Raw genomic sequence first — 26,245 nt, 5'->3', positions numbered from 1 at the left:
AAATTTCAAGCAGCCTTTAGGTAAACTGCCTTTCTCTCTCTGATTTTTAGTTTAGATGATATGTTTATCTGTGTTGTTATAACCCTGCTCAATTCCATCTACGGTAAAATAATACTAAAAAATCTAGATTATATTAAATGTTGCTGGAAGAAATTACAAAAACAAAAGTAAAGCATGTTTTATCAGTAACAAAAACAAAAGTAAAGCATGTTTTATCAGTAGCCATAGCTGGAAAAACAAGTTTTATATTCATTTATTTTTCAGGGCTTTTCTTCCCATGTGTCACCCTTCACGGAGATTCGTGACATTGGAGCCCTCCTAAACCAGTGTGGCTTCACCATGCTGACAATTGTAAGATTTTTATTGTATTTTAATAATAGATTGTTTTTTCCAAACATCTTGACATATTCTTAATAAATAAGTTTTCATGTGCAAGTCACAGTATTGAGAAGAATCTTCAACTGTTCAGTGCCATTGCATAATAAATGTATGGCCTCTTATTCTAGTCCATATTATATATGTGTATCACTGAATCCTCCTTACTTGTCTTTAATCTCCAGTTAATTTGTAGAAGACTGTCCACCATAAATGCATTAAAGATTGTTGCATGAAGTTCTGCCATAGCTTTTTGTAAAGCAACCATCATTTGGTTATTTTTGTGATGGGTACTTCACAAAATTAAGTAAAATTCTCATATTGGGACTGATGTGCTGCTGACCAGATGAAAATTCATCTATAAGGTTTAACTATAATTAGATTTGCACACCATTCAAATCAATATTCATAGGGGAGAAGGACTACTTCCCACGCATTCCCTGCGCGTCTTAGAAGGCAACTAAAGGAGATGGGAGCAGGGAGGCTAGAAACCCTCCCCTTCTTGTATTTTAACTCTCTAAAAGGGGAAACAGAAGAAGGAGTCATGCAGAGAGTGCTCATTCTCCTCTAAGGCTCAGTTTGGGGTGTCTAAATGTGTGTGGATGTAACCAAGAAGAGAAAAAAGGAGAGATAGGTAGTGTTTGAGGAAAGAAACCTGGATGTTTTGGCTCCGAGTGAAACGAATCTCAAGGATAAAAGAGAAGAGTGGTTTGGAAATGTCTTGGGAGTAAAGTCAGGGGTTGGTGAGAGGATAAGAGCAAAGGAAGGAGTAGCACTACTCCTATAGGAGGAGTTGTGGGAGTATGTGATAGAGTGGAAGAAAGTAAACTCTAGATTGATACGGGTAAAACTAAAAGTGGATGGAGAGTGATGGGTGATTATTGGTGCCTATGTATCTGGTCATGAGAACAAAGATCATGAGAGGCAAGTGTTTTGGGTGACAGCTGAGTGAGTGTGTTAGCAGCTTTGATGCTAGAGATCGGGTTATAGTGATGGGTGATATGAATGCAAAGGTGAGTAATGTGGCAGTTGAGGGTATTATTAGTGTATATAGGATGTTCAGTGTCTAAATGGAAATGGCGAAGAGCTTTTAGATTTGTGTGCTGAAAAAGGAGTGGTGATTGGGAATACCTGGTTTAAAAAGTATACATATGTAAGTAGGAGAGATGGCCAGAGAGCATAATGGGATTACATGTTAATTGATAGGTGCATGAAAGAGAGACTTTTGGGTGTTAATGTGCTGGGAGGGGCAACAGGAGGGATGTCTGATCATTATCTTGTGGAGCAAAGGTGAAGATTTATAGAGGTTTTCAGATAAGAAGAAAGAATGTTGGAGTGAAGAGACTGGTGAGAGTAAGTGAGCTTCTAAAGGAGATGTGTGAGGAAGTACCAGGAGAGATCGAGTGCAGAATGGAAAAAGGTGAGAGCAAATGATGTAAAGGGAGTGCAGGAGGAATGGGATATATTTAGGGAAGCAGTGATGGCTTGTGCAAAAGATGCTTGTGGCATGAGAAAGGTGGGCAGATCAGAAATGGTAGTGAGTGGTGGGAATGAAGAAGTAAGATTGTTAGTGAAAGAGAAGAGAGAGGCATTTGAATGATTTTTGCAGGGAAATAGTGCAAATGACTAGATGTATAAAAGAAAGAGGCAAGAGAAAGGTGAAAAAGATGGCAAATGAGAGTTGGGGTGAGAGAGTACCATTGAATTTTAGGAGAATAAAAAGATGTTTGCGCTACCTCGCAAACACGGGAGACAGCGACAAAAAAAAAAAAAAAAAAAAAAAAGATGTTTTGGAAGGAGGTAAATAAAGTGCATAAGACGAGAACAAATGGGAACATAGGTGAAGGGGGCTAATCGGGAGGTAATAACAAGTAGTGGTGAAGTGAGATGGAGTGAGTATTTTGAAGGTTTGTTGAATGTATTTGATGACAGAGAGAATGGTTTGGTAAAGAGAGAAGAGGTAGTGAAAGCTTTGCAGAAGATGAAAGCCAGTAAGGTGGCGGGTTTGGATGGTATTGCAGTGGAATTTATTAAAAGAGGGGGTGACTGTATTGTTGACTGGTTGGTGAGGATATCCAATGTATGTATGGTTCATGGTGAAGTGCCTGAGGATTAGCGGAAGGCATGCATAGTGCCATTGTACAAAGGCAAAGGGGATAAAGGTGAGTGTTCATATTACAGAGGTATAAGCTTGTTGAGTATTCTTGGGAAGTTATATGGGAGGGTACTGATTGAGAGGGTAAAGGCATGTACAGAGCATCAGATTGAGGAAGAGCAATGTTGTTTCAGAAGTGGTAGAGGATGCGTTGATCAGGCGTTTGCTTTGAAGATGTATGAGAAATACTTAGAAAAACAGATGGATTTGTATGTAGCATTTATGGATCTGGAGAAGGCATATGATAGAGTTGATAGAGATGCTCTGTGGAAGGTATTAAGACTATATGGTGTGGTAGGTAAGTTGCTAGAAGCAGTGAAAAGTTTTTATCGAGGATGTAAGGCATGAGGAAAGTGATTGGTTCCCAGTGAATGTCGGTTTGCGGCAGGGTGCGTGATGTCTCCATGGTTGTTTAATTTGTTTATGGATGGGATTGTTAGTGAAGTGAATGCAAGAGTTTTGGAGAGGGGCAAGTATGCAGTCTGTTGTGGATGAGAGGGCTTAGGAAGTGAGTCTGTTGTTCGCTGATGATACAGCACTGGTGGTTGATTCGGGTGAGAAACTGCAGAAGTTGGTAACTGAGTTTGGGAAAGTGTGTGAAAGAAGAAAGCTAAGAGTAAATGTGAATAAGAGCAAGGTTATTAGGTACAGTAGGGTTGAGGACCAAGTCAATTGGGAGGTAAGTTTTAATGGAGAAAAACCGGAGGAAGTGAAGTGTTTTAGATATCTGGGAGTGGATTTGGCAGCGGATGGAAGCAGAAGTGAATCATAGGGTGGGGGAGGGGGCGAAAATTCTGGGAGCGTTGAAGAATGTGTGGAAGTCGAGAACATTATCTCGGAAAGCAAAAATGGGTATGTTTGAAGGAATAGTGGTTCCAACAATGTTGTATGGTTGCGAGGCATGGACTATGAGTTGTGTGCAGGAGGGTGGATGTGCTGGAAATGAGATGTTTGAGGACAATATGTGGTGTGAGGTGGTTTGATCGAGTAAGTAATGTAAGGGTAAGAGAGATGTGTGGTAATAAAAATAGTGTGATTGAGAGAGCAGAAGAGGGTGTTTTGAAATGGTTTGGTCACATGGAGAGAATGAGTGAGGAAAGATTGACCAAGAGGATATATGTGCCAGAGGTGGAGGGAACGAGGAGAAGTGGAAGACCAAATTGGAGGTGGAAAGATGGTGTGAAAAAGATTTTGAGTGATCGGGGCCTGAACATGCAGGAGGGTGAAAGGCGTGCAAGGAATAGAGTGAATTGGAACGATGTGGTATACCGGGGTTGATGTGCTGTCAGTGGATTGAACCAGGGCATGTGAAGTGTCTGGGGTAAACCATGGAAAGTTCTGTGGGGCGTGGATGTGGAAAGGGAGCTGTGGTTTCGGTGCATTATTACATGACAGCTAGAGACTGAGTGTGAACGAATGGGGCCTTTGTTGTCTTTTCCTAGCACTACCTCGCACACATGAGGGGGGAGGGGGTTGTTATTACATGTGTGGCGGGGTGGCGACGGGAATGAATAAAGGCAGACTATGAATTGTGTACACGTGTATATATGTATATGTCTGTGTGTGTATATACATGTATATGTCGAGATGTATAGGTATGTTTATTTGTGTGTGTGGACGTGTATGTATATACATGTGTATGTGGGTGGGTTGGGCCATTCTTTCGTATGTTTCCTTGCACTACCTCGCTAACGCGGGAGACAGCGACAAAGCAAAATAAATAAAATAAATGTGCATACTCAAATTTTCCACGTCCATGTGCTTTCTAGTGGCATATATAGGTGCCATCCATCACCTGCATCACTGATTAACTTCCAGAAAACACCTGAAACCTCAGTTACCCAGAGATATCTAAGATAGAAATATCATGCACTTCCACCCAGGCACCCTGCTGTAATGCAGTATAAGTAGAGAAGATTTTGTGGAGTTCCAATAGTAATGAATGCAAAATTTCATATTTGGACACCCCAGGAGACCATTTAGAGTAACTGAATATTAAGAGTAAAAAAATTACAATCTCCAAGCACAGTGGAAATAAGCAAGGAGGAGGAACATGTGTTGGGGCTATGGGTTACATGCTGAATTCAAAAATGGTGATGGCATACCATTTTAACTGACAAGCATCTTGCTAGTTTGAGTGTCTAATGCATTAGGTTCAATTTTTTTTTTTTTTTCAATATTCAATATTTTGCTAATTTTACCTATCCTGGGCAGACATCTTATTTACTATGGCCCACACTTAAAGGGTTAAGGAGGTTTTTGTATTTTGTGCTGGCCAGTAGCATTCATTCGCTTTTTGATAACTCATGTTTATGGTTTTATGTTCCTCAGGACACAGATGAGATAACTGTGGGTTTTCCATCATTATTTGAATTGATGTGGGATTTAAAAGGGATGGCTGAAAATAATGCTGGTGTCAATCGTAAACTTCACATACATCGTGACACTCTTCTAGCTGCAAGTGCTATTTATCAAGGTATGTGAACCCTTTTTGAGATCAGGGAAATGGCAGTAAGATTGGAGGTATAGTAAGTAGCCCTGGCAGTATGAACCTTGGGCCTTGATCTCAGAAGAAATAATGTTGGATGTTTTGGAAATGATATGCCTGAAGATGACATATGTTGTGAGATGGATTTATTGTGTAAGGAACAACTGCCTGAGAGAGTTGTGGTGGTAAGTACAGTCTGATTGAAAAGGTTACTAGTGTGCGATGAAATGGTTTTGGCATATTGATCAGAAAAGGGAAGAAACACTGACTATGAGGATGTGTGTGTCAGAAGTGGAGGTATCAAGGGATAGGGGGAGACTGAGGAGTATAATTTAGGTTGGGGTGAATGAATCTGTGGGATATGAGGTTCTAAGTATTCAGGAGCACAAGATGTGTGCACTGGATAGAATGAGTTGGAATGATATGATATATGGGGGTATGTATTGAAGCGAATGATGTGGAAGGGCGGAGTGAAAGATGCTTTGAGTTACTGGTGCCTTAACATGCAGGAGGGTGTGAGGTGTATATAAGAGAAAGTGAATTAGAGTAAGCACCTTAACATGCAGGAGGGTGTGAGGTGTACATGGGAGAAAGTGAGTTGGAGCAAGTGCCTTAACATGCAGGAGGGTGTCAGGTGTACATTGGAGAAAGTGAATTGGAGCAAGCACCTTAGCATGCAGGAGGGTGTGAGGTGTAATGGGAGAAAGTAGATTGGAGCAATGTGGTATACAGGGGATGACATGCTGTTAGTGGTCTAAAACTTGGCATAGCAAGCAGTCAGAGGGAACCATGAAAAGGTCTGTGGGGCTTGGCTTTGAATAGAGGAACTCTGTCCTTGACAGTTAGAGATTGGATGTGAGCAATAAGAAATAAGACCATTTTTGGTCTGTCCGTGGCAGTACCTCACTATTGTAAACAAGTGTGAGTAAAGGTAAATGGACTAGACAACAGAAAATAGAAAAATTGTACTATAAACTGTTGGGTAAAGGTGTTTATTTATGATTTAGTATAAAGAGGAATAAAATCACAAGCCAGGAAGCTCCTACCACCGTAAAACTTCAAATCTGATGGCTCATCACACCCTTACATTAGTTTTTACAATGGTAATGGTAATTTTTACTTGTAATAGTGAAAAAAAGATTAAGTTGTACACAGGGTAGCCTCAGCTTTTAAGCGTTCCACAGTGAATGAGTTAAATGGCAACAGTGTAGCAAGATTGAACTAGATCTACTTCCTTCATAAGGTTAAGTGTATCCTTGATGGCCATTAAGTTGTGAGACAGAAGTAGCAAACTGCTGCATGGTGAAGATGGAAAGATATGACAAGCATGAAGTTAAAGAATACTGGTCTTAGTGAGTGATTACAACTGTTTTAAGAAGATGTTTACATGCAGCTTTTGAAGATATGTTATACTGTATTAATTTTTTTTCACAAGTGATATAACTGTGGTATTGTCAAGGGTTTGTCTACTTCACCAACTATATTAAATGCCTTAATTGGAGACATTTGTGGTGGGAGACCAGGTGATGGTTCTTTTCACAAGCTGAAAGCTGATTTATTATTTAAATTTTTTATTATACCTCATCGCTGTCTCCCGCGTTAGCAAGGTAGCGCAAGGAAACAGACGAAAGAATGGCCCAAACCCACCCACATACACATGTATATACATACACATTCTTACACACACATATACATACCTATACATCTCAATGTATATATATATATATATATATATATATTCTTTCTTTTAAACTATTTGCCATTTCCCGCGTTAGCGAGGTAGCGTTAAGAACAGAGGACTGGGCCTTTTTTGGAGTATCCTCACCTGGCCCCCTCTGTTCCTTCTTTTGAAAAAAAAAAAAAAAAAAAAAATGATGTATTTAGGGAATCAGTGATGGATTGCGCAAAAGATGCTTGTGGCATGAGAAGAGTGGGAGGTGGGTTGATTAGAAAGGGTAGTGAGTGGTGGGATGAAGAAGTAAGAGTATTAGTGAAAGAGAAGAGAGAGGCATTTGGACGATTTTTGCAGGGAAAAAATGCAATTGAGTGGGAGACGTTTTAAAGAAAGAGACAGGAGGTCAAGAGAAAGGTGCAAGAGGTGAAAGAAAGGGCAAATGAGAGTTGGGGTGAGAGAGTATCATTAAATTTTAGGGAGAATAAAAAGATGTTCTGGAAGGAGGTAAATAAAGTGCGTAAGACAAGGGAGCAAATGGGAACTTCAGTGAAGGGCGCAAATGGGGAGGTGATGACAAGTAGTGGTGATGTGAGAAGGAGATGGAGTGAGTATTTTGAAGGTTTGTTGAATGTGTTTGATGATAGAGTGGCAGATATAGGGTGTTTTGGTCGAGGTGGTGTGCAAAGTGAGAGGGTTAGGGAAAATGATTTAGTAAACAGAGAAGAGGTAGTAAAAGCTTTGCGGAAGATGAAAGCCGGCAAGGCAGCAGGTTTGGATGGTATTGCAGTGGAATTTATTAAAAAAGGGGGTGACTGTATTGTTGACTGGTTGGCAAGGTTATTTAATGTATGTATGACTCACGGTGAGGTGCCTGAGGATTGGCAGGAATGCATGCATAGTGCCATTGTACAAAGGCAAAGGGGATAAGAGTGAGTGCTCAAATTACAGAGGTATAAGTTTGTTGAGTATTCCTGGTAAATTATATGGGAGGGTATTGATTGAGAGGGTGAAGGCATGTACAGAGCATCAGATTGGGGAAGAGCAGTGTGGTTTCAGAAGTGGTAGAGGATGTGTGGATCAGGTGTTTGCTTTGAAGAATGTATGTGAGAAATACTTAGAAAAGCAAATGGATTTGTATGTAGCATTTATGGATCTGGAGAAGGCATATGATAGAGTTGATAGAGATGCTCTGTGGAAGGTATTAAGAATATATGGTGTGGGAGGCAAGTTGTTAGAAGCAGTGAAAAGTTTTTATCGAGGATGTAAGGCATGTGTACGTGTAGGAAGAGAGGAAAGTGATTAGTTCTCAGTGAATGTAGGTTTGCGGCAGGGGTGTGTGATGTCTCCATGGTTGTTTAATTTGTTTATGGATGGGGTTGTTAGGGAGGTAAATGCAAGAGTTTTGGAAAGAGGGGCAAGTATGAAGTCTGTTGGGATGAGAGAGCTTGGGAAGTGAGTCAGTTGTTGTTCGCTGATGATACAGCGCTGGTGGCTGATTCATGTGAGAAACTGCAGAAGCTGGTGACTGAGTTTGGTAAAGTGTGTGAAGAAGAAAGTTAAGAGTAAATGTGAATAAGAGCAAGGTTATTAGGTACAGTAGGGTTGAGGGTCAAGTCAATTGGGAGGTGAGTTTGAATGGAGAAAAACTGGAGGAAGTGAAGTGTTTTAGATATCTGGGAGTGGATCTGGCAGCGGATGGAACCATGGAAGCGGAAGTGGATCATAGGGTGGGGGAGGAGGCGAAAATTCTGGGGCCTTGAAGAATGTGTGGAAGTCGAGAACATTATCTCGGAAAGCAAAAATGGGTATGTTTGAAGGAATAGTGGTTCCAACAATGTTGTATGGTTGCGAGGCGTGGGCTATGGATAGAGTTGTGCGCAGGAGGATGGATGTGCTGGAAATGAGATGTTTGAGGACAATGTGTGGTGTGAGGTGGTTTAATCGAGTGAGTAACGTAAGGGTAAGAGAGATGTGTGGAAATAAAAAGAGCGTGGTTGAGAGAGCAGAAGAGGGTGTTTTGAAGTGGTTTGGGCACATGGAGAGATGAGTGAGGAAAGATTGACCAAGAGGATATATGTGTCGGAGGTGGAGGGAACGAGGAGATAAGGGAGACCAAATTGGAGGTGGAAAGATGGAGTGAAAAAGATTTTGTGTGATCGGGGCCTGAACATGCAGGAGGGTGAAAGGAGGGCAAGGAATAGAGTGAATTGGAGCGATGTGGTATACCGGGGTTGACGTGCTGTCAGTGGATTGAATCAGGCATGTGAAGCGTCTGGGGTAAACCATGGAAAGCTGTGTAGGTATGCATAGTTGCGTGTGTGGATGTATGTATATACATGTGTATGGGGGGGGGGTTGGGCCATTTCTTTCGTCTGTTTCCTTGCGCTACCTCGCAAACGCGGGAGACAGCGACAAAGCAAAAAAAAAAAGAATATATATATATATATATATATATATATATATATATATATATATATATATATATATATATATCCCTGGGGATAGGGGAGCAAGAATACTTCCCACGTATTCCCTGCGTGTCGTAGAAGGCGACTAAAAGGGGAGGGAGCGGGGGGCTGGAAATCCTCCCCTCTCGTTTTTTTTTTAATTTTCCAAAAGAAGGAACAGAGAATTGGGCCAGGTGAGGGTAGTCCCTCAAAGGCTCAGTCCTCTGTTCTTAACGCTACCTCGCTAATGCGGGAAATGGCGAATAGTTTGAAAGAAAAGAATATATATATATATATATATATATATATATATATATATATATATATATATATATATATTTTTTTATACTTTGTCGCTGTCTCCCGCGTTTGCGAGGTAGCGCAAGGAAACAGACGAAAGAAATGGCCCAACCTCGCAAACGCGGGAGACAGCGACAAAGCAAAAAAAAAAAATATATATATATATATATATATATATATATATATATATATATATATATTTTTTATACTTTGTCGCTGTCTCCCGCGTTTGCGAGGTAGCGCAAGGAAACAGACGAAAGAAATGGCCCAACCCCCCCCCATACACATGTATATACATACGTTCACACACGCAAATATACATACCTACACAGCTTTCCATGGTTTACCCCAGACGCTTCACATGCCTTGCTTCAATCCACTGACAGCACGTCAACCCCGGTATACCACATCGCTCCAATTCACTCTATTCCTTGCCCTCCTTTCACCCTCCTGCATGTTCAGGCCCCGATCACACAAAATCTTTTTCACTCCATCTTTCCACCTCCAATTTGGTCTCCCTCTTCTCCTTGTTCCCTCCACCTCCGACACATATATCCTCTTGGTCAATCTTTCCTCACTCATCCTCTCCATGTGCCCAAACCACTTCAAAACACCCTCTTCTGCTCTCTCAACCACGCTCTTTTTATTTCCACACATCTCTCTTACCCTTACGTTACTCACTCGATCAAACCACCTCACACCACACATTGTCCTCAAACATCTCATTTCCAGCACATCCATCCTCCTGCGCACAACTCTATCCATAGCCCACGCCTCGCAACCATACAACATTGTTGGAACCACTATTCCTTCAAACATACCCATTTTTGCTTTCCGAGATAATGTTCTCGACTTCCACACATTCTTCAAGGCCCCCAGGATTTTCGCCCCCTCCCCCACCCTATGATCCACTTCCGCTTCCATGGTTCCATCCGCTGCCAGATCCACTCCCAGATATCTAAAACACTTCACTTCCTCCAGTTTTTCTCCATTCAAACTCACCTCCCAATTGACTTGACCCTCAACCCTACTGTACCTAATAACCTTGCTCTTATTCACATTTACTCTTAACTTTCTTCTTCCACACACTTTTCCAAACTCAGTCACCAGCTTCTGCAGTTTCTCACATGAATCAGCCACCAGCGCTGTATCATCAGCGAACAACAACTGACTCACTTCCCAAGCTCTCTCATCCCCAACAGACTTCATACTTGCCCCTCTTTCCAAAACTCTTGCATTTACCTCCCTAACAACCCCATCCATAAACAAATTAAACAACCATGGAGACATCACACACCCCAGCCGCAAACCTACATTCACTGAGAACCAATCACTTTCCTCTCTTCCTACACGTACACATGCCTTACATCCTCGATAAAAACTTTTCACTGTTTCTAACAACTTTCCTCCCACACCATATATTCTTAATACCTTCCACAGAGCATCTCTATCAACTCTATCATATGCCTTCTCCAAATCCATAAATGCTACATACAAATCCATTTGCTTTTCTAAGTATTTCTCACATACATTCTTCAAAGCAAACACCTGATCCACACATCCTCTACCACTTCTGAAACCACACTGCTCTTCCCCAATCTGATGCTCTGTACATGCCTTCACCCTCTCAATCAATACCCTCCCATATAATTTACCAGGAATACTCAACAAACTTATACCTCTGTAATTTGAGCACTCACTCTTATCCCCTTTGCCTTTGTACATATATATATATATATATATATATATATATATATATATATATATATATATATATATATATATAGGTGAATGTAGGTTTGCGGCAGGGGTGTGTGATGTCTCCATGGTTGTTTAATTTGTTTATGGATGGGGTTGTTAGGGAGGTAAATGCAAGAGTTTTGGAAAGAGGGGCAGGTATGAAGTCTGTTGGGGATGAGAGAGCTTGGGAAGTGAGTCAGTTGTTGTTCGCTGATGATACAGCGCTGGTGGCGGATTCATGTGAGAAACTGCAGAAGCTGGTGACGGAGTTTGGTAAAGTGTGTGGAAGAAGAAAGTTAAGAGTAAATGTGAATAAGAGCAAGGTTATTAGGTACAGTAGGGTTGAGGGTCAAGTCAATTGGGAGGTGAGTTTGAATGGTGAAAAACTGGAGGAAGTGAAGTGTTTTAGATATCTGGGAGTGGATCTGTCAGCGGATGGAACCATGGAAGCGGAAGTGGATCATAGGGTGGGGGAGGGGGCGAAAATTTTGGGAGCCTTGAAAAATGTGTGGAAGTCGAGAACATTATCCCGGAAAGCAAAAATGGGTATGTTTGAAGGAATAGTAGTTCCAACAATGTTGTATGGTTGCGAGGCGTGGGCTATGGATAGAGTTGTGCGCAGGAGGATGGATGTGCTGGAAATGAGATGTTTGAGGACAATGTGTGGTGTGAGGTGGTTTGATCGAGTAAGTAACGTAAGGGTAAGAGAGATGTGTGGAAATAAAAAGAGCGTGGTTGAGAGAGCAGAAGAGGGTGTTTTGAAATGGTTTGGGCACATGGAGAGAATGAGTGAGGAAAGATTGACCAAGAGGATATATGTGTCGGAGGTGGAGGGAACGAGGAGAAGAGGGAGACCAAATTGGAGGTGGAAAGATGGAGTGAAAAGGATTTTGTGTGATCGGGGCCTGAACATGCAGGAGGGTGAAAGGAGGGCAAGGAATAGAGTGAATTGGAGCGATGTGGTATACAGGGGTTGACGTGCTGTCAGTGGATTGAATCAAGGCATGTGAAGCGTCTGGGGTGAACCATGGAAAGCTGTGTAGGTGTGTATATTTGCGTGTGTGGACGTGTGTATGTACATGTGTATGGGGGGGTTGGGCCATTTCTTTCGTCTGTTTCCTTGCGCTACCTCGCAAACGCGGGAGACAGCGACAAAGTATAAAAAAAAAAAAAAAAAAAAAAATATATATATATATATATATATAGTTCACTTAATGAGGGGGATTAGTGGGGATAAACTTGTGCAAGATACACATGATGGCTTACAAAATATGAGGACCTTCTGGAGGCAAGGCAAGAGAGTATATATGAAAGGGCATTGAAGTAATATAGAGAAATGAAATGGCCCTCATGTTTTTAGAAAAGTAGGGTTCCACCCTAGGAAGAACATGAGGTGGAATTAGATATAATGCCTGTAACAATAAGGATATCTTTACATGAACTAGGACAGCTGAAACCTGTGTTTAGTTATAAGATATGTAATATATCCAAAGTGAACACATTACATGTATATTGTGATGGGTCAGTTGTGGCAAGGCAGGATGTGGTACTTTCATAAGGCAGTACACAGAGCAAAGCACTGAAGATGCCAAAATTGGACTGGCAGAGCAACTTCATATCAACACAAGCTGAGTTATATGCAATACAAACCTGACAAAGAAGATGCAAAGAGGAATAGAAATGAATTTTTTTTATGATAGTATAGGGACTTTAGATTCACTGAACAGTAAGTAGTCCAGTTTTTTAACATTTTTGGTATCTGTAGAACATTCATATATGAAATATGAAAGAAAGGATTTAGTGTTCCATTTGTATGGGTCCCTTCGCATGTGGGTATTAGTATTAACGAAATAGTAGACATGTCTGCAGTAAAAGCCACTGAAAAGGCTGGGGTAGATATTAAATGTGATCAAACATTCAAATAGGGGCAAAATAAGGAAAATACAATCAGACATTCAAATAGGGGCAAAATAAGGAAAATACAATCAGTAGATATAAGAAATGAAAAATATGAAAGTAGTGAAACTATGAAACCTTATCTTCATGTTTAAAAAAAATAGCATACTGTTTACATATGGAAATGGTAAGAGCAGGTGCAAGGACCGGGTGTATATGAGATTAAGATGGGTATAAATATTACTGAGAACTTAAGTTGAAAGAAGTAAACAAGACAAAAGAATGTAGTGTGCAGAACCCCCAGAGCTCACACCCTACCATGTTATATACTGCAGTATCCAGTACTTAATGAATACAGAAATTCCCTGATAGCTGATATGCCCAGCAAATAGAATGTAAAAATAGATAAATTACTGAAGTATAAACAGTTTGCACCTAGAATTTAGGTGCAAATGTACTGTATTACTTCATTTTTGTTTTAATATAGGAAATATATATTATAGTAAAGTATATTATAATTATTATCCCTGGGGATAGGGGAGAAAGAATACTTCCTGCGTATTCCCTGCGTGTCGTAGAAGGCGACTAAAAGGGAAGGGAGCGGGGGGCTGGAAATCCTCCCCTCTCGTTTTTTTTAATTTTCCAAAAGAAGGGACAGAGAAGGGGGCCAGGTGAGGATATTCCCTCAAAGGTCCAGTCCTCTGTTCTTAACGCTACCTCGCTAATGCGGGAAATGGCGAATAGTATGAAAGAAAGATATACATATATATACACATACAGACATATACATATATACACATGTACATAATTCATACTGTCTGCCCTTATTCATTCCCGTCGCAACCCCACCACACATGAAATGAAAACCCCCTCCCTGCATGTGCACAAGGTAGCGCTAGGAAAAGACAACAAAGGCCACATTCGTTCACACTCATTCTCAAGCTGTCATGTATAATGCACCGAAACCACAGCTCCCTTTCCACATCCAGGCCCCTCAAAACTTTCCATGGTTTACCCCAGACGCTTCACATGCCCAGGTTCAATCCATTGACAGCATGTCGACCCCGGTATACCATATCATTCCAGTTCACTCTATTCCTTGCACGCCTTTCACCCTCCTGCATGTTCAGGCCCCAATCACTCAAAATCTTTTTCACTCCATCTTTCCACCTCCAATTTGGTCTCCCACTTCTCCTCGTTCCCTCCACCTCTGACACATATATCCTCTTGGTCAATCTTTCCTCACTCATTCTCTCTATGTGACCGAACCATTTCAAAACACCCTCTTCTGCTCTCTCAATCACACTATTTTTATTACCACACATCTCTCTTACCCTTACATTACTTACTCGATCAAACCACCTCACACCACATATTGTCCTCAAACATCTCATTTCCAGCACATCCACCCTCCTCCGCATAACTCTATCTACAGCCCACGCCTCCCAACCATATAACATTGTTGGAACCTCTATCCCTTCAAACATACCCATTTTTGCTTTCCGAGATAACGTTCTCGACTTCCACACATTTTTCAGCGCTCCCAAAACTTTTGCCCCCTCCCCCACCCTATGATTCACTTCCACTTCCATGGTTCCATCCGCTGCCAAATCCACTCGCAGACATCTAAAACACTTCACTTCCTCCAGTTTTTCTCCATTCAAACTTACCTCCCAATTGACTTGTCCCTCAACCCTACTGTACCTAATAACCTTGCTCTTATTCACATTTCCTCTCAGCTTTCCTCTCACACACTTTACCAAACTCAGTCACCAGCTTCTGCAGTTTCTCACCTGAATCAGCCACCAGCACTGTATTATCAGTGAACAACAACTGACTCACTTCCCAAGCTCTCTCATCCACAACAGACTGCATATTTGCCCCTCTTTCCAAAACTCTTGCATTTACCTCCCTAACAACCCCATCCATAAACAAATTAAACAACCATGGAGACATCATGCACCCCTGCCACAAACCAACATTCACTGAGAACCATTCACTTTCCTCTCTTCCTACACGTACACATGCTTTACATCCTCGATAAAAACTTTTCACTGCTTCTAACAACTTACCTCCCACATGATATATTCTGAAAGCTGGTTTTGTTCAGTAGTAACAAGTTATACATTTAGTGGTAAATATTTACCTTCATATATATGTGATAAATGTGGAAAGGGGGCAGTAGTTTTGATGCATTACATGTGACAGCTAGAGACTGAGTGTGAATGAATGTGGCCTTTGTCGTCTTTTCCTAGCGCTACCTCATGCGGACGCGGGGGGAGGGGGAATGCTATTTCATGTGTGATGGGGTGGCGATGGGAATGGGGAATGGATAAAGGCAGCAAGTATGAAAAGGTATATGTGTATACTGCAGTGGAATTTATTTAAAAAAAAGGGGATGATTGTATTGTTGACTGATTGGTAAGGTTATTATCATGCATGTATGACTCATGTTGATGTGCCTGAGGATTGGTGGAATGCTTGCATAGTGCCATTGTCCAAAGGCAAAGGGGATAAAAGTGAGTGCTCAAATTACAGAGGTATAAGTTTATTGAGTATTCCTGGGAAATTATATGGGAGGGTATTGATTGAGAGGGTGAAGGCATGTACAGAGCATCAGATTGGGGAAGAGCAGTGTGGTTTCAGAAGTGGTAGAGGATGTATGGATCAGGTGTTTGCTTTGAAGAATGTATGTGAGAAATACTTAGAAAAGCAAATGGATTTGTATGTAGCATTTATGGATCTGGAGAAGGCATATGATAAGAGTTGATAGAGATGCTCTGTGGAAGGTATTGAGAATATATGGTGTGGGAGGCAAGTTGTTAGAAGCAGTGAAAAGTTTTTATTGAAGATGTAAGGCATGTGTACGAGTAGGAAGAGAGGAAAGTGATTGGTTCTCAGTGAATGTTGGTTTGCCCAGCAGGGGTGCGTCATGTCTCCATGGTTGTATAATACGTTTATGGATGGGCATTGTTAGGGAGGTGAATGTAAGAGTTTTGGAAAGAGGGGCAAGTATGCAGTCTGTTGTGGATGAGAGCTTGGGAAACAAGTCATTTGTTGTTCGCTGATGATACAGCGCTGGTGGCTGATTCGGGTGAGAAACTGCTGAAGCTGGTGACTGAGTTTGGTAAAGTGTGTGAAAGAAGAAATCTGAGAGTAAATGTGAATAAGAGCAAGGTTATTAGGTGCGGTAGGATTGAGGGACAAGTCAATTGTGAGGTAATTTTGAATGGAGAAAAACTGGAGGAAGTGAAGTGTTTTAGATATCTGGGAGTGGGTTTGGCAGCGGATGGAACCATGGAAGTGGAAGTGAATCGTAGGGTGAGGGAGGGGGCAAAAGTTCTGGGAGCATTGAAAAATGTGTGGAAGGGGAGAACGTTATCTTGGAAAGCAAAAATGGTTATGTTTGAAGTAATAGTGGTTCCAACTATGTTATATGGTTGAGAGGCGTGGGCTATAAATAGAGTTGTGCGGAGGATGTTGGATGTGCTGGAAATGAGATGTTTGAGGACAATATGTGGTGTGAGGTGGTTTGATCGAGTAAGTAATGAAAGGGTAAGAGAGATGTGCGGTAATAAAAAGAGTGTGATTAAGAGAGCAGAAGAGGATGTTTTGAAATGGTTTGGTCACATTGAGAGAATGAGTGAGGAAAGATTGACAAAGAGGATATATGTGTCCGAAGTGAAGGGAACGAGGAGAAGTAGGAGACCAAATTGGAGGTGGATAGAAGAAGTGAAAAAGATTTTGAGTGATCGGGGCCTGAACTTGCAGGAGGGTGAAAGACGTGCAAGGAATAGAGTGAATTGGAACAATGTGGTATACAGGGGTCGACATGCTGTAAATGGATTGAACCAGGGCATGTGAAGCGTCTGGGGTAAACCATGGAAAGTTTTGTGGGGCCTGGATGTGGAAAGGGAGCTGTGGTTTCGGTGCATTATACATGACAGCTAGAGACTGAAGTGTGAATGAATGTGGCATTTGTGGTCTTTTCCTAGCGCTACCTCGCGCACATGCGGGGTGAGTGGGTTTTCATTTCATGTGTGGTGGGGTGGGGACGGGAGTGAATAAATGCAGACAGTATGAATTATGTACATGTGTATATATGTATACGTCTGTGTGTGTATGTATATGTCTCTGTATGTATATGTATGTAAGTTAAAATGTATAGGTATATATATATGCGTGTGTGGGCATTTATGTATATACATGTGTATGTGGGTAGGTTGGGCCATTCTTTCGTCTGTTTCCTTGCGGAACCTTGCTAACGCGAGAGACAGCGACAAAGTATGATAAATAAATAATTGTGAATAAATATATATGTAATAAGTGTTCTGAATCACTGTTTTCAGAAATGTATGGGAAAAAAGGAGGGGATACCAGCAACATTCCAAATCATCTATATGATCGGCTGGAAACCAGACCCTACACAGGTACCAGTAACTTTTTCCATTCATAATAAAGGCTCAGGTATGAGTGACATAAAACATTTATACTCAGTAAGTAAATTATATTATCAGACATCAGCTTCCACAGCCAAACTTTTGTCATCATATCCCTTGGGATAGGGGAGAAAGAATACTTCCCACATATTCCCCACATGTCATAGAAGGCGACTAAAGGGGATGGGAGCGGGGGACTAGAACCCATTCCCTCTTTGTATTTAACTTTCTAAAAGGGGAAACAGAAGAAGGAGTCATGTGGGGAGTTCTCATCCTCCTCGAAGGCTCAGATTGGGGTGTCTAAATGTGTGTGGCTGTAACCAAGATGAGAAAAAAGGAGAGATAGGTAGTATGTTTGAGGAAAGGAACCTGGATGTTTTGGCTCTGAGTGAAATGAAGCTCAAGGGTAAAGGGGAAAAGTGGTTTGGGAATGTCTTGGGAGTAAAATCAGGGGTTGGTGAGAGGACAAGAGCAAAGGAAGGAGTAGCACTACTCCTGAAGCAGGAGTTGTGGGAGTGTGATAGAGTGTAAGAAAGTAAACTCTAGATTGATAGGGGTAAAATTGAAAGTGGATGGAGAGAGATGGGTGATTATTGGTGCATATGCACCTGGGCATGAGAAGAAAGATCATGAGAGGCAAGTGTTTTGGGAGCAGCTGAGTGAGTGTGTTAGCATCTTTGATGCATGAGACCAGGTTATTGTGATGGGTGATTTGAATGCAAAGGGGAGTACTGTGGCAGTTGAGGGTATAACTGGTGTACATGGGGTGTTCAGTGTTGTAAATGGAAATGGTGAAGAGCTTGTAGATTTGTGTGCTGAAAAAGGACTGGTGATTAGGTATACCTGGTTTTAAAAGAGAGATATACAGAAGTATACATATGTAAGTAGGAGAGATGGCCAGAGAGCATTACTGAATTGCTTGTTAATTGATAGGCATGTGAAAGAGAGACTTTTGGATGTAAATGTGCTTAGAGGGGTAGCTGGAGGGATGTCTGATCATTATCTTGTGGAGGTGAAAGTGAAGATTTGTAGAGGTTTTCAGAAAAAAAGAGAGAATGTTGGGGTGAAGAGAGTGATGAGAGGAAGTGAGCTTGGAAAAAAGACTTGTGTGAGGAAGTACCAGGAGAGATTGAGTGCAGAATGGCAAAAGGTGAAAGCAAATGACATAAGGGGAGTGAGGAAGGAATGGGATGTATTCAGGGATGCAGTGATGGCTTGCACAAAAGATGCTTGTGGCATGAGAAAGGTGGGAGGTAGGCAGATTAGAAACGGTAGTGAGTGGTGAGATGAAGTAAGATTGGTAGTGAAGGAGATGAGAGAGGAATTTGGATGTTTTTGCAGGGAAGTAGTGCAAATGACTGGGAGATGTATAAAGGAAAGAGGCAGGAGGTCAAGAGAAAGGTGCAAGAGGTGAAAAAGAGGGCAAATTAGAGTTGGGGTGAGGAAGTATCATTAAATTTTATGGATAATAAAAAGATGTTTTGGAAGGAGGTAAATAAAGTGCCTAAGACAAGAGAACAAATGGGAACATCGGTGAAGGGGGCTAATGGGGAGGTAATAACAATTAGTGGTGAAGTGAGAAGGAGATGGAATGAGTATTTTGAAGGTTTGTTGAATGTGTTTGATGATGGAGTGGCAGATATAGGTTGTTTTGGTCAAGGTGGTGTGTGAAGTGAAAGGGTCAGGGAGAATGGTTTGGTAAACAGAGAAGAGGTAGTGAAAGCTTTGTGGAAGATGAAAGCTGGCAAGGCAGCGGATTTGGATGGTATTGCAGTGGAATTTATTAAAAAAGGGGGTGACTGTGTCGTTGATTGGTTGGTAAGGATATTCAATGTATGTATGGTTCATGAAGTTCCTGAGGATTGACAGAATGCATGCATAGTGCCATTGTACAAAGACAAAGGGGATAAAAATGAGTGTTCAAATTACAGAGGGATAAGTTGTTGAGTATTCCTGGGAAATTAGATGGGAGGGTATTGATTGAGAGGATAAAGGCATGTACAGAGCATCAGATTGGGGAAGAGCAATGTGGTTTCAGAAGTGGTAGAGGACATGTGGATCAGATGTTTGTTTTGATGAATGTATGTGAGAAATACTTAGAAAAACAGATGGATTTGTATGTAGCATTTATGATTGGGAGAAGGCATATGATAGGGTTGATAGAGATGCTTTGTGGAAGGTATTAAGAGTATACGGTGTGGAAGGTAGATTGCTAGAAGCAGTGAAAAGTTTTTATTAAAGATGTAAGGCATGTGTGCAAGTAGGAAGAGAAGAAAGTGATTGGTTCCCAGTGAACGTCAGTTTGCAGCAGGGGTGTGTGATGTCTCCATGGTTGTTTAATTTGTTAATGGATGGGGTGGTTTGGGAGGTGAATGCAAGAGTTTTGGAGAGAGGGCTTGGAAAGTGAGTCAGTTGTTATTCGCTGATGATAGAGCGCTGGTGGCTGATTCAGGTAAGAAATGGCAGAAGTTGGTAACTGAGTTTGGTAAAGTGTGTGAAAGAAGAAAGCTGAGAGTAAATGTGAATAAGAGCAAGATTATTAGGTTCAGTAGGGTTGAGGGACAAGTTATTTGGGAGGTAACTTTGAATGGATAAAAACTGGAGGGAGTGAAGTGTTTTAGATATCTGGGAGTGGATTTAGCAGCGGATAGAACCATCGAAGGGGAAGTGAATCACAGGGTGGGGGAGGGGGAGAAGATTCTGGGAGCATTGAAGAAAGTATGGAAGGTGAGAACTTTATCTTGGAGAGCAAAAATGGGTATGTTTGAAGAAATAGTGGTTCCAACAATGTTATATGGTTATGAGGCATGGGCTATAGATAGGGATGTATGGAGGAGGGTGCATGTGTTGGAAATGAAATGTTTGAGGACAATATGTGTTGTGAGTTGGTTTGATTGAGTAAGTAATGAAAGGATAAGAGAGATGTGTGGTAATAAAAAGAGTGTGGTTGAGAGAGTGGAAGAGGGTGTGTTGAAATGGTTTGGTCACATGGAGAGAATGAGTGAGAAAATATTGACAAAGAGGATATATGTGTCAGAGGGAGAGGGAACAAGAAGTGGGAGACCAGATTGGAGGTGGAAGGATGGAGTGGAAAAAGATTTTGAGTGATTGGGGCCTGAACATACAGGAGGGCAATAGGCATGCTAGGAATAGAGTGAATTGGAATGATGTGGTATACCGGCATCGACGTGCTGTCAGTGGATTGAACCGGGAGATGTGAAGTGTCTGGGGTAAACCATGAAAGTTTTGTGGGGCCTGGATGTGGAAAGGGAAATGTGGTGTTGGTGCATTACACATGACAGCTAGAGACTGAATTTGCACGAATGTGGCCTTTTTTTTTTTTTTTTTTTGTCTTTTCCTACCTCTACCTCAGGGTGTGTGTGTGTGTGTGTGTGTGTGTGCACGATTTCATGTGTGGCAGGGTAGCAATGGGAATAGATGAAGGCAGCAAGTATGAATATGTACATGTGTATATATATATATGTCTGTGTATGTATATATAGTTTTTCATGTGTGTTTGTAGCTTTGATGCACGAGACTGGGTTATAGTGATGGGTGATTTGAATGCATAGGTGAGTAATGTGGCAGTTGAGGGAATAATTGGTGTACATGGGGTGTTCTGGGATGTAAATGGAAATGGTGAAGAGCTTGTAGATTTATGTGCTGAAAAAGGACTGGTGATTGGGAATACCTGGTTTAAAAAGAGAGATAGACATAAGTATACGTATGTAAGCAGGAGAGATGGCCAGAGAGCGTTATTGGATTACGTGTTGATAGGCACGCGAAAGACAGACTTTTGGATGTTAATGTGCTGAGAGGTGCAACTGGAGGGATGTCTGATTATTATCTTGTGGAGGTGAAGGTGAAGATTTGTAGAGGTTTTCAGAAAAGAAGAGAATGTTGAGGTGAAGAGAGTGGTGAGAGTAAGTGACCTTGGGAAGGAGACTTGTGTGTGGAAGTACCAGGAGAGCCTGAGTACAGAGTGGAAAAAGGTGAGAACAAAGGACGTAAGGGGAGTGGGGGAGGAATGGGATGTATTTAGGGAAGCAGCGATGGCTTGCGCAAAAGATGCTTGTGGCATGAGAAGCATGGGAGGAAGGCAGATTAGAAAGGGTAGTGAGTGGTGGGATGAAGAAGTAAGATTATTAGTGAAAGAGAAGAGAGAGGCATTTGGACGATTTTTGCAGGGAAATAATGCAAATGACTGGGAGATGTATAAAAGAAAGAGGCAGGAGGTCAAGAGAAAGGTGAAAGAGGTGAAAAAGAGGGCAAATGAGAGTTGGGGTGAGAGAGTATCATTAAATTTTAGGGAGAATAAAAAGATGTTTTGCAAGAAGGTACATAAAGTGCATAAGACAAGGGAACAAATGGGAACTTTAATGAAGGGGGCTAATGGGGAGGTGATAACAATTAGTGGTGATGTGAGAAGGAGATGGAGTGAGTATTTTGAAGGTTTGTTGAATGTGTTTGATGATAGAGTGGCAGATATAGGGTGTTTTGGTCGAGGTGGTGTGCAAAGTGGGAGGGTTAGGGAGAATGATTTGGTAAACAGAGAAGAGATAGTAAAAGCTTTGCGGAAGATGAAAGCCGGTAAGGCAGCAGGTTTGGATGGCATTGTAGTGGAATCTATTAAAAAAGGGGGTGACTATATTGTTGACTGGTTGGTAAGGTTATTTAATGTATGTATGACTCATGGTGAGGTGCCTGAGGATTGGTGGAATGCTTGCATAGTGCCATTGTACAAAGGCAAAGGGGATAAAAGTGAGTGCTCAAATTACAGAGGTATAAGTTTGCTGAGTATTCCTGGGAAATTATATGGGAGGGTGTTGATTGAGAGGGTGAAGGCATGCACTGAGCATGAGATTGGGGAAGAGCAGTGTGGTTTCAGAAGTGGTACAGGATGTGTGGATCAGATGTTTTGAAGAATGTATGTGAGAAATACTTAGAAAAGCAAATGGATTTGTATGTAGCATTTATGGATCTGGAGAAGGCATATGATAGAGTTGATAGAGATGCTCTGTGGAAGGTATTAAGAATATATGGTGTGCGGGGCAAGTTGTTAGAAGCAGTGAAAAGTTTTTATCGAGGATGTAAGGCATGTGCACATGTAGGAAGAGAGGAAAGTGATTGGTTCTCAGTGAATGTTGGTTTGTGGCAGGGGTGTGTGATGTTTCCATGGTTGTTTAATTTGTTTATGGATGGGGTTATTAGGGAGGTGAATGCAAGAGTTTTGGAAAGAGGGGCAAGTATGCAGTCTGTTGTAGATGAGAGAGCTTGGGAAGCGAGTGAGTTGTTGTTTGCTGATGATACAGCACTGGTGGCTGATTCATGTGAGAAACTGCAGAAGCTGGTGACTGAGTTTGGTAAAGTGTGTGAAAGAAGAAATCTGAGAGTAAATGTGAATAAGAGCAAGGTTATTAGGTACAGTAGGGTTGAGGGACAAGTCATTTGGGAGGTAAGTCTTAATTAATTTTAGATATCTGGGAGTGGATTTGGCAACGGATGGAACCATGGAAGTGGAAGTGAATCATAGGGTGGGGGAGGGAGCATAAGTTTTGGGAGCATTGAAAAATGTGTGAAAGTGGAGAACATTATCTCGTAAAGCAAAAATGGGTATGTTTGAAGGAATAGTGGTTCCAACAACGTTATATGGTTGCGAGGCGTGGGCTATAGATAGAGTTGTGTGGAAGAGGGTGGATGTGCTGGAAATGAGATGTTTGAGGACAATATGTGGTGTGAAGTGGTTTGATTGAGTAAGTAATAATAGGGTAAGAGAGATGTGTGGTAATAAAAAGAGTGTGGTTGAGAGAACAGAAGAGGGTGTTTTGAAATGGTTTGGTCACATGGAGAGAATGAGTGAGGAAAGATTGACAAAGAGGATATGTGTGTCAGAGATGGAGGGAACGAGGAGAAGTGGGAGACCAAATTCAAGGTGGAAAGATGGAGTGAAAAAGATTTTGAGTGATCGGGGACTGAACATGCAGGAGGGTGAAAAGCGTGCAAGGAATAGAGTGAATTGGAACAATGTGGTATAACAGGGTTGACATGCTGTCATTGGATTGAACCAGGGCGTGTGAAGCATCTGGGGTAAACTATGGAAAGTTCTGTGGGGCCTGGATGTGGAAAGGGAGCTGTGGTTTCAGTGCATTATACATGACAGCTAGAGACTGAGTGTGAACGAATGTGGCCTTTGTTGTCCTTTCCTAGCGCTACCTCGCGCATATGCGGGAGGAGGGGGTTGTTATTTCATGTGTGGCGGGGTGGCGATGGGAATGAATAAAGGCAGCCAGTATGAATTATGTACATGGGTATATGTATATGTCTGTGTGTGTATATATATGTATACGTTGAGATGTATAGGTATGCATATTTGTGTGTGTGGACGTGTATGTATATACATGTGTATGTGGGTGGGTTAGGCCATTCTTTCGTCTGTTTCCCTGCACTACCTCGCTAACGTGGGAGACAGCGACAAAGTATAATAAATAAATAAAAATATGTATACATTGAAATGTATAGGTATTTATATGTGCGTGTTTGGGCGTTTATGTTTATACATGTGTATGTGGGTGGGTTGGGCCATTCTTTCGTCTGTTACCTTGCGCTACCCTGCTAACACGGGAGACGATGATTAAGTATAATGAAGTATAATAATTATCTTGGATCTATTGCCTCTCCATTATATACAGCTTCTTCCAAACATTTCACCATAATTTAATTTTGTATTTGCTTCCAAACCAACTGTAACGTGTGTATTATTATGACCTGTACCCCCCTTTATTCTTTCACCAAATCAATTTAAACCATCATCACCAGCTTCTTGTCCTTGAACACAATGATTGTCCATATAACTTAATAGTACTACCACTGTAACTCTCAGGATTTCTTTTGTATCCTGCATTTGTCCTTTAACATGATATTTGATAGTTGCAAGTGCCATACAGATTTTGCTTCTTCCTTTTAGAAAGGAACTCAGGTAGAACGAGGCAGTGGGCAAATCTCCCTGAAAGATCTGCACAAGTTGGATGAAATGATTCGTGAATCTGGAATGGAGGGCAGGATGAAGTTTATGAAGGATATTACTGGTGAAGAAGACAAAGATAAAGATTAGAGCTAATGTTTTCAGTTATATTAACTGGAATAGGTAGGTAATCTAAAAATATGTATTCCATACAGATATGTTTTATTGAAAATTCAATAAGGTACTTAATGATCTTGTTGTGTTTGAATAAAAATTACTTTTTTTTTATATATTTACAGTGCATGGTGTGCACTTGCATTATAAGGTATTCATTCTTGATTTAGACTGTACCTTGGTAGCAGCAGGCTCTGTTTATGGCAGGTTGTGATTCAAACAACATTTTTGCATTTTGAGCACAAATTTTTTCTAAAAGATTGAAGATATTACCCTGATGTTGAAAAATTATACTCTTTGAAAATGGCAGGTTTATAGATAATCTTCATACTTTCCTTGTCAATATAGCATTAGCCAGGCTTTTCAGGTATCTAATCTCCCTACCATCGTGATGGTTAAAAAAAATACTGCATGGTAAAAGATACTACTAAAATTAAGACTGTCCATTTTGCTTTAAACACTGCTGAAAATAATGTAGCCAGTCATCAATTTTTTTTTTTATGAAGCTGCTACTGCAAGGTTTGCAGTTATAAAAACAAAAAACCTTGCTTCCTTCCTCAGACAGCCAAGGCCAAAAGGCTGAGTAAAGGTCTTATGTGATATATATTTACTTTAAAGACATTTCCTACAAATTAGCAAATTCACTACCCTGATAAGATGCCTACTTACTGTCCAAGGTTAAGTCCAGATGCCAAGTAGTTATTGTTTTTCAGCCTCCATAATAATCAAATTCTTATTCTATTTAGAAAAGATAGCATCTGGTCATGAACATAAAACTTGGTCATGTTTCTTTATAGGCATGCACTGTACAGCTTGCAACTTCCTTGCATGTATCTTGGTAATTGTATATTTTTGTTGCATACATTGATTTTTTATTCAAATAAAAAGAATATTGTTAAAATCAAGATTTTAAGTTTCACCTATGTAATGTCATTTATGAATGCATTCTAAAAACTGAGCATCATCTTTCAGACTTGAAATTATTTTAAATACAATGGAATAAGGAGGTATGAATTCTTTGATTCTGCTCACTATGAACAACAGAGTGACTGACTGATTATTTAAATTATCTGTCATGTCAATTCTATGGAAGGGTATTGATTGAGAGAGTAAGAGCATGTACAGAGCATCAAATTGAAGAAGTGCATTGTGGTTTCAGAAGTGGTAGAGGATGTGTGGATCAGGTATTTGCTTTCAAGAATATATTTTATTTATTTTTATTTTGCTTTGTCGCTGTCTCCCGCGTTAGCGAGGTAGCGCAAGGAAACAGATGAAAGAATGGCCCAACACACCCACATACACGTCCACAAATGCAAATATACATACCTATACATCTCAACGTATATATATATACACACACACACAGATACATACATATATACACATGTACATAATACAAACTGTCTGCCTTTATTCATTCCCATCGCCACCCCACCACACATGAAATAATAACCCTCTCCCCCTCATGTGCGCGAGGTAGCGCTAGGAAAAGACAACAAAGGCCACATTCGTTCACACTTAGCCTCTAGCTGTCATGTAATGATGCACTGAAACCACAGCTCCCTTTCCACATCCAGGCCCCACACAACTTTCCA

General features: G+C 41.0%; 1 protein-coding gene across 1 annotated transcript in view; it reads left to right on the top strand.

The window, feature by feature from the left end:
- LOC139761663 (arginine-hydroxylase NDUFAF5, mitochondrial-like) overlaps positions 1-25,551 on the top strand; it is a 68,748-nt gene extending 43,197 nt beyond the window's left edge. Inside the window, 5 exon segments of the mRNA XM_071685980.1 lie at positions 265-351; positions 4,862-5,006; positions 17,426-17,433; positions 17,435-17,506; positions 24,480-25,551. Coding sequence (XP_071542081.1) covers positions 265-351; positions 4,862-5,006; positions 17,426-17,433; positions 17,435-17,506; positions 24,480-24,626 — 459 coding nt within the window. The 3' untranslated portion in view covers positions 24,627-25,551.
- The last annotated feature ends 694 nt before the right edge of the window (positions 25,552-26,245 follow it).

The sequence above is a fragment of the Panulirus ornatus genome, chromosome 41 (genome assembly GCF_036320965.1).
Source record: "Panulirus ornatus isolate Po-2019 chromosome 41, ASM3632096v1, whole genome shotgun sequence".
NCBI classification, from domain to species: domain Eukaryota; kingdom Metazoa; phylum Arthropoda; class Malacostraca; order Decapoda; family Palinuridae; genus Panulirus; species Panulirus ornatus.
Note: the sequence above shows the minus strand (reverse complement) of the source record. Positions and strands in the feature narration are given on the sequence as shown.